This window comes from Ochotona princeps, chromosome 22 (assembly GCF_030435755.1).
Source record: "Ochotona princeps isolate mOchPri1 chromosome 22, mOchPri1.hap1, whole genome shotgun sequence".
In the NCBI taxonomy this organism is placed as follows: Eukaryota; Metazoa; Chordata; class Mammalia; order Lagomorpha; family Ochotonidae; genus Ochotona; species Ochotona princeps.
In genome coordinates, this window is record NC_080853.1 from 28857659 (window position 1) to 28878715 (window position 21057).

A 21057-nucleotide genomic window follows, 5' to 3' on the forward strand; every position below is an offset into this window, starting at 1 on the left:
ATGTGTGTGTGTGTGTATATACTGTGTATATATATATGTACTGTGTGTGTATATATACTATGTATATATGTATATATACATACAAACATATATGTATAATTTTTTTCTTTAAGCTATGGTAACCGACCTTCCTACATATTAGGCAAAGTGAAGACTGTATTTTGACATTTCCTTCAGTCTGAGGTTTGCTGACCACATGTCCAGGGTCAGGTTAGCGTGTTCCTCTGTCCTCTGTAGTCTGTGCAAATTGCTATCTAGATGTCTAAGAAACATGCCATTGGTCTTGTTTTTATTAGAGTACTTATCAATAGCTTCTTGTGCTCTATGTCATGAAGTTAAAACTTATTTAAATGTATTTTGCCTTGTTTTGATATAAAAAGAAAAATAGGTATTTGTGAAGTATTATCCATTAATATATTTGAAAAACAAACCTTTGTCTTAGAAAGAAGTAGTTAACTCCTTGACCAGCTGCTCTACTTTGCTTATGTCACCACACTTATTGAATAATTGATTCAGAGTTGCTTGTTAAAAGAGGAGACTCTCACACTGAGAAAACAGACGGTGTACACATCATAACCTGGATTGCCTACATGTCACTTCCCAGCAGTTAATTCCTGGATCTAACTGGAGGGGCCTCTTAAATCTTTGGAAAATTAAAAAATGTTGGGGACATTGTTTGATCTCAGTATTTTTGATGTTTCAAATGTCTTTCTCTTCACTTTCACAGGCGTGTTGTCTAAATAGTTTCCATCTCCTTTTCTTTAACAAGAGGTTTTAGAGTTGGTGATTCTTTGCCTCCTCCCACCCTTTTTATGATGTAATTTAAGTTTTCAATTACTCATTGGTTTTTAGGCAAAGTAGGATTTATAGAGGACAGTGGAATCAAAATTAATCAGACCTTTTCCATTGTGTGGATATCTTTCATTGTTCAATATCTAATAAACAAGTTGAGGATATTTTTGTTATGCTTTGGTGCTCTTACACAATGTTGTGTGTTCAAAACCACTCTAAAGAGATGCTACAACTTTTAATTTTGCGTTTTTTAGCCACCACATAGGGACATCAAATTGGCCACATGTTTCAGAAAGGAAATATTGGGCCTTGCTTTGTGCGCGTCATATAAATATATTCTATTCTTTTGAAGTATATTGTGGGTAACATTTTTTCCTTTTATCCACCATCTTGAAATTATTATGTAAACGCTTAACTGTATCATGCTAAATCACTGTAGTTTTTGGGTGAGAGGTAGGCTAAGATCAAAGAAAATAAATGCATGAAAAGCAACATGTTTTCCTCATATTGTTTCATTTGTAGTTGTGTACATTTTCTGTGTGCTGTGTGTGCAGGGAAAGGAGTAATTAAGCTTTTCTAGAAAATCACTGCTTGATCTAGATCTCAAGAAGATGATTAGTACATGGAAACACAAACAGAAGCAGGAAATTCTTACTTCTCTCCATAAGGATAGGTACTTTCCATATTTATGTTTCTTTCATGAAACTAAAGATTTATCCTAACAATAATTTCTGTTTGAAATGATTCCTTTCGATTGAAAATGACATTTACATCACCAAAGTCTGTGCTGATTACCAAATGAGTTGTAGATTTCATATGCAAATGAGCAAGTAGATCAGGAGCATAATTAAAAATTTTATTAGATTATCACTACCTTATGGATTTGGGAAGGTTATGACCCCTGAGAGGTAGCTCTTCTTCCCTGGCTAACTTGATGGGGATCTTTTAGATGGCTGTGCTTGCAGGGCTGTCAGTTGGTCAGTGTGGAAGTCTGAAGCCTTTAACACCTGAAGGCTGGGCGGTGTGTTCTCTTCCGGCTTCAGGAATATCTTTGAAGTTCACACATAAAGATTCATAGCTAATAGATTAGATTTCTTCCTAAGTCTTCTTTAAATTCATACCAAACCGTACCTAAAAGCCACAGCAGATCTTAAAGTGATAAGCAAGATAACATTGAAGTAAGAAGTCATGTTTGACAGATCCTAATTACTATTTTTAGTTTGTAATGGGGTGGGGGGAAGAATGTGAGTTTTCAAGATACTTGTTATAAGCTAGCAATACATGCTGTCAGCATTTTAAATTCCTCCTCAATTTTTGGTATTTAGTAGGTTTCTGTTGCTTCATTTCAGCTCTTGGTATTTCACAAAAATCAGTGTAGGGATGAAAGAGCATTCCTTTACTATCATTGGAATAGTCCCTGCTGATCTTGTACATATGTTAGGAGGAAATCATATTTTAGCTTTCCTGACAGGAAATGCCTCCAGTGAATGGAATCTCATTGGGCTAAGATGCAAACCTTCTTATCTGGAATCTGCCTCAGGCTATGATGCTAAGAACATCAGACTGTTAAGTTAGGATTTTAAAATGTGTCTTTGGATGGTATCAAATGATATTTCTGTGAACTAGCCATCTGAATTGACCCATCACAGGAGTGATGATACTGGCACATTCTATGGCTGATACCCACAGAATGGACCAATGCATGCAAAGACAAAGTGTGTGCACGCGTGTACACATGTGCAGCTCCATCACGAGGATGTTGTAGTATCAGAAGACATGACTCAGAACTTAATTAGGTCGAAGGAACACTAGCTGTGAGTTAATGATGGATTGGTTGGCCTGTTTCCTGTCTCGTCAGACATGAAGATTTTGAACAGGCAGATGCTAGGAACCAATTGCAGTCCTATCCCCGAGACTGGGATCACTGGAGGGATTGGGGAAGTAGTCTAGAGTGTGAGGCCTGCTAGAGTCCTGAAAGAGTTCTGTTTAGGGCCGGCCTTATCTAGCCCAGAGCCTTGATACAAACCTGGATCCTCTCTAGGCTTCTGTTTCTTGAGCATGCCAGTTTATGAACTGGGTGATTACACCATGGTCGTGTTCAGGCCGGTAATCCTCTCGCCCATCTGCACTGGCAATATGGGGTTTGTCCAGATTCTTTGGATTGTGTCACGGAGGAATTCTTTCTCCTAGTAGGCGCTGGACCTGGTGCCCATTGAACTTGGGGTGTCAGTTCTCAGACATGTTGAATCAAAATCTAGGTTAGCTATTGGTTCAGCATCTGAGATTCCTGCTTTGTTCTCTGGCTTAGAAAAATAACCTGTTCAGTAATCATTGTTCAGACAAACATGGATCATCCTAGAATTGGGAATTGCATGATTGAATAACTTGCTCTGCAGTCACTCACTTGGTCCCCAGCTATGTAGATCTTAGAGTTGCGTCTCGTCTCCCTTGTTGTTGCTGTTGTTCATCGTGATGTCTTCATCTGACGGCTAGCTGCCTCAAGTCACACTCCTGCTCTTCTTGTTCCCTTCGCAACAAGAAATGGAATGAAATTTTGTTTGTTTGGATCAACCTAAGCTTGTGTTTCCACCCAGTTTTTCCTGTTTCAACTTGTTCTAGTTGTGTAATTACACACTTTGATCCAACCCCACAGAGCCTAACTCATCTGAAATCAGATTTCATCACTTTTTGAGTGGCTGTGGTCCTCCTAACCCAGCTGCCTGTAACTGCCCTTGACCCTCCGTTCTCCGCCCAGCACTGGCTGAATCTTGGAAAGTGTAGCTTCTGTTTGAATTCCTCTTTCATTTCTAGCTGCTCCCAAGAGTAAGTGTCAGGCTCTGTGGTAGCACAGCGCCTGTCTCAGCACTCTGTCTCTCCCGCTTGTGCCCTGGGCGACACTGCACAGATTCTTCCTGTGTCGAGGCCATCCTGCTTACAATTCCCGACACAGGGATTTTGGCCTCTCCCTCCTCTTTCAGGCTAAGCTGTCATGCTCTCCAGTTGTCTATCATCATTGTCTTTCTCCTCTGACAGAGTGTCGTGTTCTGGGAAGACAGGGATTGCATCTATCTTACCATGCTTTCCTAGCTTGGTCTATAATAGATACTCAAGAAACACATGTTCAGTGAATATATGCACACTTGTTTTTTCCTCATTTTTTCTTGGTTGATTTACCACCATCAAGTCTATGGCGGCATGAAGATTTTGTTTTGTCCTCATTAATATCTCGGGAAAATGTGCTTTATTCATTAATTTTTTTCTAAATAGAAGATTTTAATATTAATTTGAAGGGAAAATGTTACTCTAAAAATATTAAGTCCCGTGTTGTTTCAGGATAAGTTTGAGTGTAGAAGTGCTTCAGACCGAACAGTAGTCCAAAAACTATGCCTGAGTTTTCACAAGTTTTCATTTGGGGATATAATGAAATGAAAGTGTTAATTTATATTAAGTGCTACTAAATACCATTGTTTTCTTTCCTAAACATTTCAGATCATTTAAGATTGTAAGTTGGGGAAATATCAGAAAATAGTATATCAGAAGTCATCCACAATATCTAGGGACTATTTTGAAGAGGTGAGTCAGGAGTGCCCACAAGGGGGCGTGCTCATCTAGAGAAACTTGACTTTCCCATTTCTGTATGTGAAAATGCCCCTATTACAAAGGACATTTATACTAGGCTCATACCAAGTTATTGTTTCTCTAGAAGTCGAATCTGTTTTATAACATGTATTCATTTTGGGTGTGTGATTTTTCTCTGTGTGAGGCAGATTCTTACAGAATGGAAATGTGAGTTTCCCCTTGCGAGTTGAAATTTATGAGCCTTACAAGTGCACTGCTCTCCCTGCGCCTCCCCGCCACCACAGGTTCAGAGCATTTTAACTTGGTAGGCGTTGTCGTCTTTTCCGTGAAGTGTCAAGGTCTGCAGGATTTCCTTTGTGGCTCATTAGCCCACGGAATAGGAAATGCTCCATTTTCAATCCTGTGTGAATCCATCGAGTCTGGGATTGTGAGGAATTCAGTAGCAGGCCACTTGCGAAAATGCAAAGGCTTTTTGTGATGTTGTTATCAGAGACTGGCCTCATATTATTCAGTTTTTAAATTCTATTTTTCCTTTTTTAAAACTTTTAGCCTTAATGTTCTCACTAGCAAACATTTACTGAATATTCTTTATGTGCAAAATTTTAAATAGGTTTGAAGGAATAAATAGAGAATATGGCAGGTAGACCTCAAATCTTTAAGTATTTGGTCCAGGAGAATGAATAGTAAAAGCAAACTGTGTGTGCCAGAAGAATGAAATCATGAAGGAGAATTATAACAAGTAACTGGATGGAGAAAGAAAGCTAAGCTGTGATGTTCCTGGCATATCACATCCTGCTGTAAAAGGAAAAATTTAAGCTGGGTCTTGCTTTAAAGGGTGGGAATCTGGGTGAAACAAAAGAGAAAAGTCTGAGGGTGAGAGGTCTGGAAATGGAAGCTTGTGGGGGCCTTGCAGGAAGGCAGCCTAAGTGTGCGAGCCAGATCTAGAGAGGGACGTTGGCAGAGGGAGCAGGGCTGGCTGGTGACACACGCTGTGCGTTAAGGTTCCAAAACAGCTAGAGAGGTCACACTAGTGCTGCAGTTCTCTAGTGAAATCAGCTCTGGTAGTTTGTAATGGCTGCTGGGGAAATATGAGTTGGTTGATTGAACTGTGCACAGAATTGAATGCAGTAAAATAGGGCGTGGAGATAGCAAGGCTGCAGTGCCAGTCCCCTCCTGGATTGCAGGCTGTGCTCAGCGGCATGGTAACTTGAACTGGACCATGGACCAAAGGAGAATGCTTTCAGATATGTATGAATGGGAGCCCATCGTGGCTATTTGCATTAAGCACAGGATTATGAATATGGAAAAGTCTTTGAAAACACCTCCAAGGCTAATTTGAGTATTTTGTCATAAATAATTCAGATAGCATTTTTATATCTTAAAATGTACCAGATTCCTTTCCCTCGCATTCAGTTCTTTATTCTTCTACTTTTAAAAAAGATGTTAATCTACAGAGGAGCAAAAGTAGAACGGGTGTTTTCTCTCTCTTTTAGAATGCTTGCCTTTAGTTGTTATAAATTTCTCATTTTGAATAACAACTCTTGGGTAATTCTGTGGTCAAATAGATGTGTTATGTTTAAGAACTATCAGGTTAGTAAAGTCACCTATTAGTATATTAGTAAAGTTGGTGTCCGGTGAAGTGACCCATCCCAGTTTTCATGGTGTCTCGGCGACAGCAGTGGAATCCAGATTGCGTGTTCCCTTGCAGTCCTTTATCTGTTACTCCCCGCTGCTTTAAGACTCAGTTCAAAGGCCACTGGAGCTCTGGTATTTAAAAGAAAAAGTGTAATTTTATCCAGAGAAGGTAAATGTATGCCCTAAAATGAAAGAGAGACCAGAGGTCCAGACCACGGCCAGGTGTTCCTGTAAGGACCAAATTGGCCAAGTAAATTGAAAAAGGTTGCCTGCTCTCATAAAGAGACTTTGTAGCTGTCTGTTTAATTAGCAAGATTTTAGCTTGCTTATTTATGTGCTTTTTAATCTGCCCAGGGAATGAATTCACATCCTATTAGTGAGTATGGTAGTTGTATGCTGTCCCATCTCCGTCTGAAAGTCTACAATACACATACCTCCAGGGAGTCAGGTTACCAAATAATCTTGATGCGTCCTTGTTCTCTGAATATGGTTCCTGGATGGGGCTGACCGGTGAGAGTAGGTGGCCTGCTGTGCAGTGGAAAAAAGAAAGCTGAAAATAGAATGCAGTCTGGGAATTACTTATTGGAGATTTTCAGGAAATCAGGAAAAATTTGGAGTTCAAACAAACTGAATTATCCAAAAATGAAAGTGTTTCAGTGTCAAATTACCTATGTGAATGAGTTGGCAGTCAAGGAGATGTTACCAGAAGAAAACTTTCAACATAGGAAAATGTGACTAACATCACAATATGTGATTTCTTAATGGATGGAGTGAGAATCTTAGTGTCCGATAGCATGCGTCTTAGAAGTCTGGGGGCCCGGCGGCGTGGCCTAGCGGCTAAAGTCCTCGCCTTGAATGCCCCGGGATCCCATATGGACGCTGGTTCTAATCCCGGCAGCTCCACTTCCCATCCAGCTCCCTGCTTGTGGCCTGGGAAAGCAGTCGAGGACGGCCCAGAGCTTGGGACCCTGCACCCGCGTGGGAGACCCGGAAGAGGTTCCTGGTTCCCGGCTTCGGATTGTGCACCGTACCGGCCTGTTGCGGCTCACTTGGGGAGTGAATCATCGGATGGAATATCTTACTCTCTGTCTCTCCTCCTCTCTGTATATCTGGCTTTCTAATAACAATAAAATCTTCAAAAAAAAAAAAAAAAAAAAAGAAGTCTGTTTTGAACAGTAGACCAAAGAGCATATGAGCCTTTGTGAAGATTGCTTTCCTAGCATGAGAAATGCATCCGGACCTCAATTTTGTGATTTTGGGGACCAGGCAAGGATTTTACAAGAATTGTTTAATGGTGTGCCTTTGAAAAAGGATTTACATACAAGGGATCCTAAAGTACTGTATTTAGAGAAGATTTAAGTATGAAATAAGCAGAGAGAAGCAAGTAAGATTATAGGAAAGTGGCCTTCAGCCAGGCCAAGTTTGGGTCACGCCTGGAAACGGAGCAAGATGCAGTTTAATGGAGATGAAGTGGAGTTGTTTATGAGGTTCAGTTTACAAATAGTAATTTCACGATATTGGTATTTGTTGTTAGTGTGCCTGAAGGGCAAGAGAAGCTGCCAAAGTTCCTAGAACAAGCCAGCATTGCATCTTCACTCTTTGGGAAGTGTGCCGTTTATTTCAGGGGTTTAAAGGTGCAGAAAGGAGTCTCCTGTGAATTCAGGAGGAGACTCAGGAAAGCTTTTCTGCAGTTATTTGAGGATCCAGGACTTGAACGTGTGCAATATTTCCATGTGTGTTTTGGGCATAGAAGGTAACAGCATGTAACAACATTTGTGCTGGACACAATGAAACGAGGTGGAGATGCAGACACCTGTTACCCAGGACAGCGCTAAGGTTGGAAATGGAGGGGCCTGTTGAGAGGTGGCACAGGGAAACCTGCCGCTCACTAGGTGGCATTCATTTGATCTATGCACTCAATGGTTTTTTTGCACAAAACCAACTTTGCTTTTCTGATCTCTGTTTAGATGTGTTTTTATGTCCATTTTCTTATTTGTGGTTATCTTGTTCTGTAACTTCTTTATTAGATACCTAGCTTCATTTTTGTAGCTTTTCTCCTGTCAGCATTTTGGGTATACATTTTCCTCTAAGTACTGCTTTTATTGTTTTCTGCAAGTTCTGGATGTTTTATTTTTGTTATTCATTTCATGGTTTTGTCTCCGTATGGATGTCACCATTCTGTTTCTGTCAACTTTTCCATTTCCTGATGCTTACCGAATAGCTAGGTTTAAAAACCCAATCTGTCATTTTAATAAGCCGATAAGTCTTTCATCAGAACGATTGTCATTTAGTAAGCGTATCAGTTTTGATTTAAATGTGGCTTTGGCATTTTGTTTGTCTAGTCATTCCTTGTTGCGTGGCTGATTGTCTTTCTTGGATTGTCTTCCTTCTTGAAGACTTTTGTTTGTTTCTTCATCTGTACATTCAGCAAAGGTGAGAAGTGCCTTTCTGGCTCTGCTGGTGCAGTGGGCTTCTGGGAGTCTGTCGTTCCGAGGCAGCTGGGTTTCTTAGCGGATACTTTCCTTTCTTTCCGATTTCCTGGAGCTCTGGATTCTTGTTTTCCACCAGCTCTGAAAAGATTGACCTATATTCTCCTAGAGTGTCTTCCTTAATTTGTCTATTCTCTCTGATTAGATACAGATTAGACCTTTTTCATCCTATCTTATACAAACTTGTATTTTTTATTATCTCTTTTTCTGCTTGCTTATAAAGACAAATATAAGTTAATTATGCTTTATAAAAATAGGAAGAAGTAGGGAAAGTGATTTCTAGCCTTATGTTTTGACTTCTCTGTTGTGTCCCTTAGGGCAGTGCGTTAGACCATCCCAGGTGATTTACTCTGCGTCCTCAGCCTTGCTGTCCCCAGCAACTCCTCCTCCTCCTCCACCTTGCACTACTTTTATGTTATAAAACTTTGTATGAAATGCATCATGTTTTGCTTGCTCTTTTATTTCCCTCTTCTTTTCTTGAGTCTGAAAGATTCTCCATAGTGTTAATATGGCTGTTTCCTGTTAGTTGCTGAACCCTTATCTCAGTACTAAAATTTGTTTACCTATTCCCCTCTAGTTAGATACTTGGATTGTCTCACGAAACTTGTCAGAGTTGTCATTCTCAACTGACTCCATTTGTAATTCAGCCTCAGTGTATCCCAGCTTGACTATCCTGATCAATAGTTCATTCTGACGTGAATACATGGGTTCCCAAATAATTCCTTTTAAATTGCTCTATAAATTTCAGGTAACAGAGAAAACCTTCTCAATGCATTATTTGAGATTAAACATTACCTGTTCTGTCTCTAATACTGCAAATCACAGAACAGTGAATGGGAATTATGTCAGTTGGAAAACATTGCCCATTTTGAGTGTTTAGAATTTTTAGATAATCCTTTGGAACTTTGTTATGATGTGAATTTATAATTAAAGGTATAACAGAACATGTTAAAAAGCCTGAAAAGTGTGCTTCATCCACTGTAAGTTGTAGAAGTTTCTGTTAAGAGTAATTTAGGAATTGAACATGTACAAAATCTTGTGTCATATCAAGTCTTATTTCTTTTCCGAGTATGTCCAGCACTAATTTGTGTAGTACTGAAAAGACATTCACCGTATACGTCTCAACTGAGAGTATAGAACATTGTTTAAGAACCTGTACCTTGATTGTATGTAGTTTATAAGAAGCATCATTTGTTATTAGTGAGCATCAGAAGGTGCTTTTCTAAACTGGGTGAGAATGCTCATTGGGTGTCCTTATATTCAGATTTTTCCTGGATTCAGCCATTGCAAATACATGAGAGCAGTTGATTCTCTAAAATTACTTGTTTACAGACACTGGACGCACTTCAGCCCATACTATCCCAGTGCTTGTGAGCTGCCGTAGGTATCGAAGCAAATCTAGGCCTGTTGGAGCCAGAGCCATCTTTTGTGCTTGTGAAACTCAAAGATACTAAAGCTGAATGGTGACGTTGTTGTACTGCCATGTAGGGTGGATGTCATGCCCTGGCTCAGGTGGAAGCCCATGCTAGATTTAACATGCTTTGAAATCTAACAGAAGTATTCTTATTTATATCAGAAGGGGAGTTTGGTGTGTATTTGAAGGCTAAGTTTTCATCTTTCTTATATTATGGTAATGCCACAATATGCCAGTTTTAAGTATATGATACCAGTTTTATACTTTTGAAATTTATTCTTGTGTTTTAGCCATTTGCTGTTTGAGCATCCCATACAGAAGACAGCTCAAGTGAATAACATAAGTGAAAGATGATATCTCGATATTTCCTTGTTAGCGTACAGGTGAATTTTATGGTGGAAAGCACCATACATTTTCTTTAAGCGATTTATTCCTTTTAAAGCAGTTGACATGAATTACTTGAGTTTTTACAATCATTGCAAGATCTGTCTCAGTTTTGGAGCAGAAAAATAAAGAAGTGACTACTAATTTATTGGTTTACTTCAAGAAAGTCTTACTTCAGCATTTTCTGTAATGCATGCAATATTTCTGCCAACTTTATGTGTGTGTTATTCTTAAGAGAACATACGGTTGCTTTTTAGTCACAATTTTTATCAAAAACGAAATATGAATAACATGTTTTAGTTAGTGAACAATGGGTTTGTGTATCTGTGTGGTGCATTTATTTGCAAGTATTTATGGAGTGTAAGAATGTAATCGTAACTCTGTATAGAAACAGTATTGTGTTAACTTTTCTAAGACTTCATTCTTGTACAAATGAGCTCTGTGACATTATTATAGCCGAAATACCAATGTTTGTCTTTTAGTCGATTTATCTGCACTTCATAAAAAATGCTTAAATATTACTTCATCATCTGTAAATTTGCTTTGCACTGTGTGAAGCCTGTGAACTAATTCCTGATTATTTATGAAGTAATTCTGATTTGTGCAGGTGTTACAGGCCCTCAGGAAGATTAGCTTAATTCATAACAGTATTCTCTAGTTTTTTGCGTGACTTTTCATTTTTTGAACAGTGGGTTTTAGTAAATCCACCTGTGTATAATCCAGGTATTCTGACATTAGTTTTTGTGTCTTTCAGGAGTTTGGGTAGGCGTGGGAACTGTTATAGTCCTGGCTGAAATACTGGGAAAGTTGCTTTAAAGAGAACTAATAAGTCTACCTCAAAAAGTTAATTTAAATTGAGATTTGAATGATAGGCTAACTGTGATATAAAAAGTTTGAAATCTCTGCATTTTAAAATACTGTTTCATGAACTTTTGGAGGATTCTGAGTGCTCATGGATCTTTTTTTGTACCAACAGACTATAATCTCTTCATTCCAGCTGCATGAACTTTGTGAGGTTCACTTGTATCTCTGTGTGTATCTATTATAGAGCGTAGTGTCAAATTGTGTTTCATAGACTCATTATGTGGAACTGCCTGTTGCAATTTGTAAAAGAAAAAAAATCAGTGGAGCAAATGGGTTTTATTTTTCACACTTTATTTATTTATTTAGAGGGGGAGTAACAGAAATTTTCCATCCTTTGGTTTACTCTAACTGGTCCCAATGCCCAGGGCTGGGCCAGGATGACACAAGCAGCATGAACTCCACCTGCACCTCCCACAGAGATGGGAAGGGCCCAAGCCCTTGGACCATCCTCCCGTGCTGTCCTGGGTATCTCAGCAGGATGCTGACCTGGAAACAGAACAACCAGAAGTAACGTTGGCAGCCATTTGACATGCTGGTGTTGCAGGTTGTGGCTGAACCCGCTGAACCACATTGAGTAGACTGTAAGCATTCTCACTATAAAAAGCAATCAAGTATGTGAGGCAGTGCCTTGTCATTGGGCAGTGTATAGCTGGGAAAACATTGTGTTTTGCACCATAAATGCTTGCAGTTTTTACCTGGCAGCTGAAAAAAGAGGAATGAGCTTCTTTCAAGATTCAGAGTACAATAGGATGAAAACTGTACTTGATTCTTCACCAGAAACAATTGTAATTCTCTGAAAGTACAGGTGAAGACAGTTGCGTTGTCTTGTATGTAAGCAAGGGAAAAGTGTGCGAAACTAACTATGGATCCATTGTCTGGATTTTGTGTAGCTGTAGTTAAAAGAGAGCTTAGGGTATAGGTGTTGTAGCGTGGTAGATTAAACTGCCAAGGAGTACCCCTGTATCTCATATTGTTTGAGTACTGGTCTCCTTTCCATCCAACTTCCTGCTAATGCACTGGAGAGGCAGTGGGACATGGCCTAAGTACTTGGGTTCCTGGCACCTACACCTCCCTCCACCTCTCACTCTCACTGCGCCACTCAGCCTTTCAAATAAATAAATAATACATATTTTAAAAAGAGAAAGCTTAGGATCAGCAATTAGTTGCTAGAACAAAATACCCGAGGTAGCCTGACTCATAGAGAAAGGTTATTTCTAGGTACTGGTGTATGGTGTCGTGAGCCAAACTGCCACCAGCAGTGCTGTCATCGAGCTCGTTGCTAATGTGCCTAGGAAGCTTGACTCCTTGGGCCCCTGCACCCACATGGGATACCTGGACGAAGCTCCTGGCTTCAGCCTGTCACAGCTCTGGCTGTTGAGGAGCATCTGGGGAGTGAAGCAGTGAGTGGAAGATTTCTCCCTCCGATTCTCCTTTACTCTATTCAGCCTTTCAAATAAATAAATACATCTAAGACAAAAGAAAGAGATCCGTTTCCAGGTTCTGAAAATGTAAAGTCTAGGGGATTTTTCTGATAGTGTCCTCACTGGCCAACTTGAGGCGGCCAAGTGTCGCATGGCAAGAGACAAGATATGTGTTTATTGATGTATTTCAGCCCCTTAAGACGCTGTCAGGATCTACAGTGGAGGCACGCCCCAACAACCTAATTCAGTCTAGTCACGCCCCCCAGGCCATAGCTCTCAACAGAATTGGATTAAGTTTCCAGCTTTTTTTCCTCTTTCAAAAGACTTTTTTTTTTAAAGAGTGACAGAGATAGTCCATCTACTGTTCACAACATCTAAGCTGGGCTAGACTGAAGATAGGTCCCTGTCTGGGCCCCTGACATGGGGGTGGGGACTCAAGCACCTGAGCCACCATCTACCCTTTCCCAGGCATAGTAGCAGGAAACTAGTTTGGAAGCAGAGTGACCAGGATTTAAACCAATAGGAGGTAAGTGTTGTGCATTTGTCAAGTGGTAGCTTAGTGCAAGCCATCACAATTGCCACTGCAGTTTCTGGCCCTTTAGAACTATTAGCATAAAATTTTTGGGAGTAAGCTTTTGAGTTTGGGAGTGAAAATGTTCGGGTTATGGTGGAGTATAGCAGTCATTTCAGCCACTTAAAACTGGTTGTTGTTGTTTTTTTTTTCCACTTTGGTCAAAGCCACCGTTTTGTGAACAATAAACCGCCCAGGACCAGAAGCGGTGCTTGTTGAACTTGGAGCAGTTGTGGCTGGCTCTTGCATACTAGGGTTGAGGGTGGGGTCGGTTCTTTTAGGGCATACCCTGAAGACCCAGTGACTTAATCTAATAATATTACCAACTAACTTGGCTGGTGGCTAAGCTGAAGAACTAGGCTACCTGCACTTTTATATTTAAGAAAAAAAATTCCCACCTGTTTACTTACGATTTTTTTTCCTGTGTCTGTCTGGCATTACTGAACCTTGTTGGTAGCACACAGCTGCCTATAGTCACTGAGTGTAATACACCTGGACAGACAGCACATAAAGGTGTTTTCTATGGTTATATGGCTTTCTGCCATGGTTTGTGAGTGTATTGTTGGTACAACAGAGATGGGAACTTACTGCAAAGTCTATCAGAAGCAAAGATTTGCAAGAGAAAACAGTCGCAAGGCACTCTTCCACACTGCAGTTGCCATTTTAAAATTTTATTTTGCTAAATGCATTGTTTTCATTAATATTTAAACTCATTTTTTCCTGTCATATAAAGGGATTTTAATATTATATTCAATATTATGTTATAATATTGTAAAGAATAACAAATTGTGCAGAATTAGAAGACATTTTGTTCAGGATTTGCAGTGGAAAATGTATTTTGACTTAAGAAAAGTCTAAATTATGATATATCAATAAATAATTTGAGATTACTCAATGTTCCACCTCATGAGTAGTTCAGATTTTGTTGTGCCATGATTATGCTGGAAAATACTATGCTGTGGGCCTTGCACGGTGGCCTAGCGGCTTAAGTTGTCTCCTTCAATGAGCCGGGATCCCATATGGGAGCCAGTTCTGGTCCTGGAAGCCCCGCTTCCCATCCAGCTCCCTGCTGTGGCCTGGGAAAGCAGTCAAGGACAGCCCAAAGCCTTGGGACCCTGCATCTGCATGGGAGACCTGGAAGAAGCTCCTGGCTTTAGATCGGCACAATACCGGCCATTGTGGTCACTTGGGGAGTGAATTGTTGGACGGAAGATCTTCCTCTCTCTCTCTCCTCCTCTCTGTATATCTGACGTTGCAATAAAAATAAATATACATTTATATTTTTAAAAGTACTATGCCTTGTAGTGGACTCCTCACCAGGCCTAGTGAATGCTCCTGCCTCTTGTGCTCTCCAGGAGAACGACTCAGGCACTTTGGATACGGTGGGCGCCGTGGTGGTCGACCACGAAGGGAACGTTGCTGCTGCTGTCTCCAGTGGAGGCTTGGCTTTGAAGCATCCAGGGAGAGTCGGACAGGTGAGCGGCCATGGGTTTTCACAGTAAAACATGAGGTCTTCTAGCTCACAGGAAGGGGATTCTTTGTGAGCTTTACAATTAGCGGTCCTGGTTTGACTACGTTTGACTGAGCAGTTGGCCCAGTGTTTAGTAGATATCGAATAAATGTATTCATTAACATTTTCTCCCCATGTCTGTGTTTGTCTTTTTAGTAGTAAACCCTGTGTGATTGCTTTTTAAGGTACAAAAGTGATTTCAGGTGCAATTTTTTTCTATTCAAGTACAAGTAACATTTTTGATCCTGTATATTCCTTAGTAATCATTTTAGTCATTTTTGTAGAATAATCAGTATTTGCAGTTGCCAATACATGGTGCCACTCAAGAAACCAGAAATGGGGAGAATTTAATTTATGTAAAATTTGTTTACTTACAGTTCATTTCATATCCTCTTTGTTCTGTGCCCCCTCTTTAATTTTATACTGAGAATGAAATTTGACAATCCGTTTGAAATACTAAGCTTTCTGAATATACACCAATTTGGCATCTAACTTAGGGACTTACGTATTTGTTGAATAAACAATTGAATCACATCCTCTCATGGAAGCTGTTGAAGTACAGGCATGGCATGTGTTTAAAGTTAGCCATTGTATCTTGTCTTACATGTGGGTTATGGCTTGGAGGGTTTTGTGTCCCTCACATGTGAAGCAAAATCATTGTCCCAGTTGGCTTTCGTCATGTCAGTTATCAGATAAATTTGAAGCAAAGTGATTCAGTTCATGGAGGATCTCTCTGCCTAGCTGAGCCCCAAGAGACGGTTCTTGACCAGCCTTTTTGTGGGCAAGCCCCTTACACTGCTATTCCAGGGGACATGGAAAGAGAAGAAGATTTTGTGTTAACGCTTTGCACACTAGATGGATCAAGATTGTGCATCTTGTGCAATGTTTTTAGTTCACTACAAAACCCTCTATTATGATATTTTCCCAAATTATAAAATCCTACATATTTCTCAAGTTTGGATAAGAAAGTCAAGCATGATATATTAGCTTTGAACAGTCTAGTAGAAAAAGAGAGAAAATCAGTAGAGCAGCGTGTTACATTGTCATTTCCACAGTTTTTTCTGTTTGTGTTGGCTAGCAAGAGAACAATATGGCCAAGGATAGTTCTGTCTGCATTAGAATATAGCATCTAACCATCTTGAAACCAGTCTGTCATTGCACATGGGACAGTCTTGGAGAATGAAAAACTTAAAAATTGGATGTTGTCTGTCTTACCTGGCTGTTTTATGAATATACAAGTTACAGGAGCTACAATGCAAAGGAAGGCTGTGGAAAAGAGGAATAAAGGTGCTTACTGGAAAATACGGTACTAAAGTATGGGATCAGTCTGTCAAGATGACTGGTTAAAAAAATGGCTTTATTTATCTACTCTATCTGGAGAAATCATTATGCTTAGTGAAATAAGCCAGCCTCAAAAACATAAATATGTTTTCCTTGATCTGTGGAAACTAATGCATGCAGTACAAAAAACAGTAGCCTAAATGAGTGAGATTGACATTTTGCTGTAAATAATAATCAAATCACAAAATGTTAATCTCATTTTGATAAGTTGATTCTGTAGTTTAGGTATTGTGAATTGAGCTACTATAAACATGGAGGTACAAATAACTCATCATATGTTGATTTCATTTATTTTGGGTAATTTCCCCTAGTGGGATGGCTCGATCATATGGTAGATCAGTTTTCAGATTTCTGAGGAATCTCCTCCATACAGTCTTCTAAAATGATTGTACTAAGGTTACATCCCCCCAGCAGTGTGTGTTAGGGTCTGTTTTTTTTCTGCTGAGGTAAGCCTGCATGTTGTTTGCTAGAAAGGCAGCCTCCACTGGCTTTTTTCCCCATTGTTTAGAAAATTTATTTATTTATTTGAAAGTCCAAGTTACAGAGAGGCAGGAAGGGATGCTGGTAGGGGTAGAAATCTTTCCATCCCATTTCCTGTGCAGATGGCTGCAATGGTTGAGACTGGGTCAGGCTGAGTTCTGGAGCCAGGAGTTTCATTTCAGTGTCCCACGTGGGTGGTGGGGCCCAAGTATATGGACTGTCCTCTGCTGCTTTTCTTGGAATATTAGCAGTGAACTTATTGGCAGTATAGCAGCCAGAACATGAAATGGTGCCTACCATAAATTGTGGCTTTACCCACTACATCACAGTGCTGGTATTCCACTGGATTTTGAAGAGACGTCCTAAAGGCCTTACTTGCTATTTTCTGAGTGTAGCCTCCTGGTAAAGATAATTGTGAGAGAGAAGCGTGATGGGAAAGTGTGCAGAGTTTTCAGTTAGGAAGGAATGAGTTGTACTGCTGACGCCTCGTGTCTTCATAAGTCTGGCTGACCTCACATGCACACCAGGAAGCAGCCGTTGAATGGCTTATGCTGTAAGTGTGCTAGTTTTCTTTTGAAACCTGTGTGCTAAATCACTTCTGAAAGGCATATAGCTGTCATACTGAGTGAGCAGTCTCAGAAAACTGACGCATATATTTTCGAAACATTAACAGATTTCTTACTAACTGCCAAGGTGAGAGTGTCTTATTTACATCTTGGCTCTTTTTAGAAGGTTACCATCAGTTACAGCTGAAAATGGGCGCCGAGGGTCCCATGAACATGGTAGACTTTATGCAGTTATCCTGGACTCTGATCTAATTCTCAGGAAAGGTGACTTTCTCTCGTGAAGTAATGAGGCTGGCAGTAGCAGGAGTGTGCGGGCTGTTTCATGGAGATTGCTACATAGGGTAGACTGTTGGAACAAGTGAATCCTAAGATCTTTGTAAAATAATAATAAAAACAGTAGAATTTCATGGAAAGCTAACCTCTGTGATCATCATTTCCAGTCTTAGCCAATTCCCCAGTTTTCAGAAGTGAGCACCCAGATTACGGTAGTTCTGTGGTGTGGAAGAACCTTAATTTCTTCATTAGTTATCATGAAACTGGGTGTTAGTGTAGCTTTTTTTCCCTCTTGATATTAAAGCATACATTTTGAAAGTCTTGCTGTGTTTGTTTCTAAAGATCTTATTCGGGGGCCCGGCGGTGTGGCCTAGCGGCTAAAGTCCTCGCCTTGAAGGCCCCGGGATCCCATATGGGCGCCGGTTCTAATCCCGGCAGCTCCACTTCCCATCCAGCTCCCTGCTTGTGGCCTGGGAAAGCAGTCGAGGACGGCCCAAGGCTTTGGGACACTGCACCCGCGTGGGAGACCCGGAAGAGATTCCAGGTTCACGGCATTGAATCGGTGCGCAGCGGCCGCTGCGGCTCACTTGGGGAGTGAATCATCGGATGGAAGATCTTCCTCTCTGTCTCTCCTCCTCTCTGTATATCTGACTTTGTAATAAAAATAAATAAGTGTTTAAAAAAAAATTAAAAAAAAAGGATCTTATTCGGCTTGATTCTTTGTTTTTAATCTTTGCAGTGGATTCCACATATTGTTATGCCAAATTATTTAGCCTTTTTTGCTTTTCTTTTATTACTGACTGACATGTAGATCTTGTCCCGCTTCTCATTCTTACCAAGCATGTAGAAAGGAATTCTTGACCATGGCTCCTTGTATTCCTCTGTGATGTCTAACTAAGAGCTTTTCTAGCTAAGGAGTGGAGAAGTCACCAGTTGTGAATTCCCTCCCAAAGACAGAGAAGTCATTGTAGATAATGAGGAGGTGAATCCAGACATTCTAGGTGGCAGTAATGAAAAAAATTGGAGTGATAGCCATAGTCTTGTAAAAGTAGAGTAGCTTATTGTGTCCCTAGAGATTTCAGGGGTGTAAATCTGTTCCATCACCTAGAATAGTAATTAGCTCTAGTGGTTCTTATTGTCTCCTATCTGTTCATCTGGTAGGACATAGTGGCACATACAGGGCTCTTTGAGACAGAGCTTTTGCAGTTCCTATTGAGAGCTTACTCAAGGGAGTCATGGGAATGTTCCTCCTGAATCAGGGTTCCACAGAGGTGGCCGGAAAACCACCTGCATCCCAGCAGCCCAGAGTGTTGGTTAATGGTTCCTATTCTTAGACCTCTACCAACTACAGAACCACCATGTCTAGGATGTTTATTAGCCAACTTCCCAAGGAGTCAATGGACCAAGTTTGAGAACTGTTGTTTTAAAGCCAACCCCGCTGCTTTCAAGGAGTTAGAAGAGCAGTTAGTTGACATACTGTGAAATTTTAAAAAAAACTTTTGTTTTCGTGAGGAACAAGTACTTCTGATGAGACCAAGATACTTCCTTTTGCATTTTTCTGAAAAAATCATGGATTAGTGGACTAGCTGAAAGTGTAATTTTAATAGTATTAAAACCATTGTTTGGGTAAATCTTATTCAACACCTGGTATTATCATCTCATTGTTAATCATTATTAAATCAGGCTTTGTTAAATGGATATGATTTTTGTCTTCTGTTGAATGCTTAAACTTTTGTATGATATTTCTGAAATGTTCTATTCTGGTTCTTTTTTTAGGCTGCTCTTTATGGATGTGGCTGCTGGGCTGAAAATACTGGAGCTCACAGTCCCTACTCCACAGCTGTGAGTACCTCAGGTAGTTGCTGCTTTCATGACCATTTTTCAAACTTTGTCTTGCCAGTTATTTAATGATGAAAATCCATATTTTTAGATAAATGTAAAACATATGCCAAGACACTGCCTAGACAAGAGAATTGAACCATGCAAGATCTTTTGTGTTTAGGATGTTATAAGGATTTTTCAGTGTCATCTTTACAAATTCTTGGCTAACAATTTCATTGTAACTCTGGAGTTAGCTGCGTTAATTGTGTGTGTGTGTGTGAGAGAGAGAGAGAGAGAGGGAGAGAGAGAGATGTAAAATATTCCTCTGATAACCCGTGATGGTACCAAATTTAGATCACAAGAGACACAAAATTAGTGAGTTGTTTCAAAAACTAACATGTTTACATAAAACTGAGAGGGTTTCTTAAATGTATGATTTATGGTATCTATTCCTCCAACTCTATTTTTTAATAAAATGTAGGTATGCCTTTTTTTTTTCTACATCTATTAGGAAAGTTATTCTCTTTTAGTAACGAATGTTTGTGGATGAGTGTTGGGTATCCATGAGGTGGGGAATGAGGAGCTGGGGAGGTAATGGCCAGAAATGTCATTGTCTGCTTCTGGGTTTTCACAAGCTTGGACTAGATACACTTCAAGCCTCTACCGTTTGCATGGGATACTTCCAGTTGACAAAATAATACTGGTTCATCTCTTTAGCATGCTATCCCTCATGTTATAGTCCTCTAGCTTTCTCTTGAACGCCTTCATGCTTTGTCATGATGGTAGGTGGATTTGGCCATCTTCTCTTCCTTTTTGTCTTCAGTTTTTTTCCACATTGTGATACACCTCAGTCCAGTAACCCTCTTCTACCTATTATTTACTTTTTCTGTGATCTGTGAAGTAGGTGGTTCTTTTCTGTTTGCCTGTATAATAGATCTTGGGCCTCTCTTAGCTTGTTCTGTTCCTCTGACCTACTCTAACTTGGCCTTCTTCAAATTCTTCCTTTATTCTTTCTTTGCTAGCAGCTCTGTGTGTGGGTTTCCACTGGTCACTATGTTCCTGTTTCACTTTCCTTGGATAGTTTGGTGTTGCTGCTGTTTACCTGACTGGACTGTTCTTTCTGTGGGTATTGGGTTCCATATCTATTACACTAATTTTTCTTCTGAGATGCACATGAGTTCTTTCTGATTTCTGGCTAGAAATGTCTCTAAAGGACTAATATAATGTATGTGCATTAGGCTTAATGTGTTCAAAGGATATCTTATTCTTTATCCCTACCCAAGAACACTTTTTTTTCTTACATTTTCTATTGCTTTTATTGCCCGTAACATTCTAGTATTCTCTCAGACTTAAAATCTTGGCACCTTCTCATATCTGTATCTTTCTTCCATTTGTGCTACTTGGGCTTGTTATTTCAGCCCTATATCTGCCTGCTTGATTTTTGTAGCAGCCTTCTGACTGTCAATTTCTTCCATCAATGGAAAAATAAGAGTATGAGAAACTGGCCTATCAGGCAAAGTCTGAACATAGATTAATGTCAAATTTAAGTCATAGTAACATAATCCGCAAAAATTGCTTTGTAGTTTTTTGTTTTTGAAAAGTTAAGAAATGTAATAATTTTAAATGTGATTACTAGTATTTCATTGGAAGGCCATGATAATCCTGACATATGTGAAGTTTACTCCTTGGTTGTTGCATGTAACTGTGACCCTGTGTTTATGGAAAATTATGAACAAGCCAAAGATAAATTCATTATTTCATTTTTATTTTTCTCAAAGAAGTCTCAGTTCATAGCACGGATTGTGTTGCTTTTATTTTTATTCAGTGTGTTGCTCAATGGGTTAACTTGTTATTCCGTATCAGGAAGTAACTACAAAATCTAAGTATTAGGGGAACTGCATTCTACTTAAGAACAGT

The 21057-nt window shown here is 39.8% G+C and overlaps 1 protein-coding gene across 6 annotated transcripts in view; it reads left to right on the forward strand.

Annotated features, from left to right (window-relative positions):
- TASP1 (taspase 1) overlaps positions 1 to 21057 on the forward strand; it is a 185411-nt gene that overhangs the window by 74303 nt on the left and 90051 nt on the right. For 3 of the 6 annotated variants that reach the window (XM_058679932.1, XM_004593362.4, XM_058679935.1), the window contains 2 exons: positions 14505 to 14624; positions 19096 to 19174. In XM_058679932.1, coding sequence (XP_058535915.1) covers positions 14505 to 14624; positions 19096 to 19174 — 199 coding nt within the window. The remainder of the gene's footprint in view (positions 1 to 14504; positions 14625 to 19095; positions 19175 to 21057) is intronic. The other 3 variants (XR_009247487.1, XM_058679934.1, XM_058679933.1) reach the window with 2 other exon arrangements.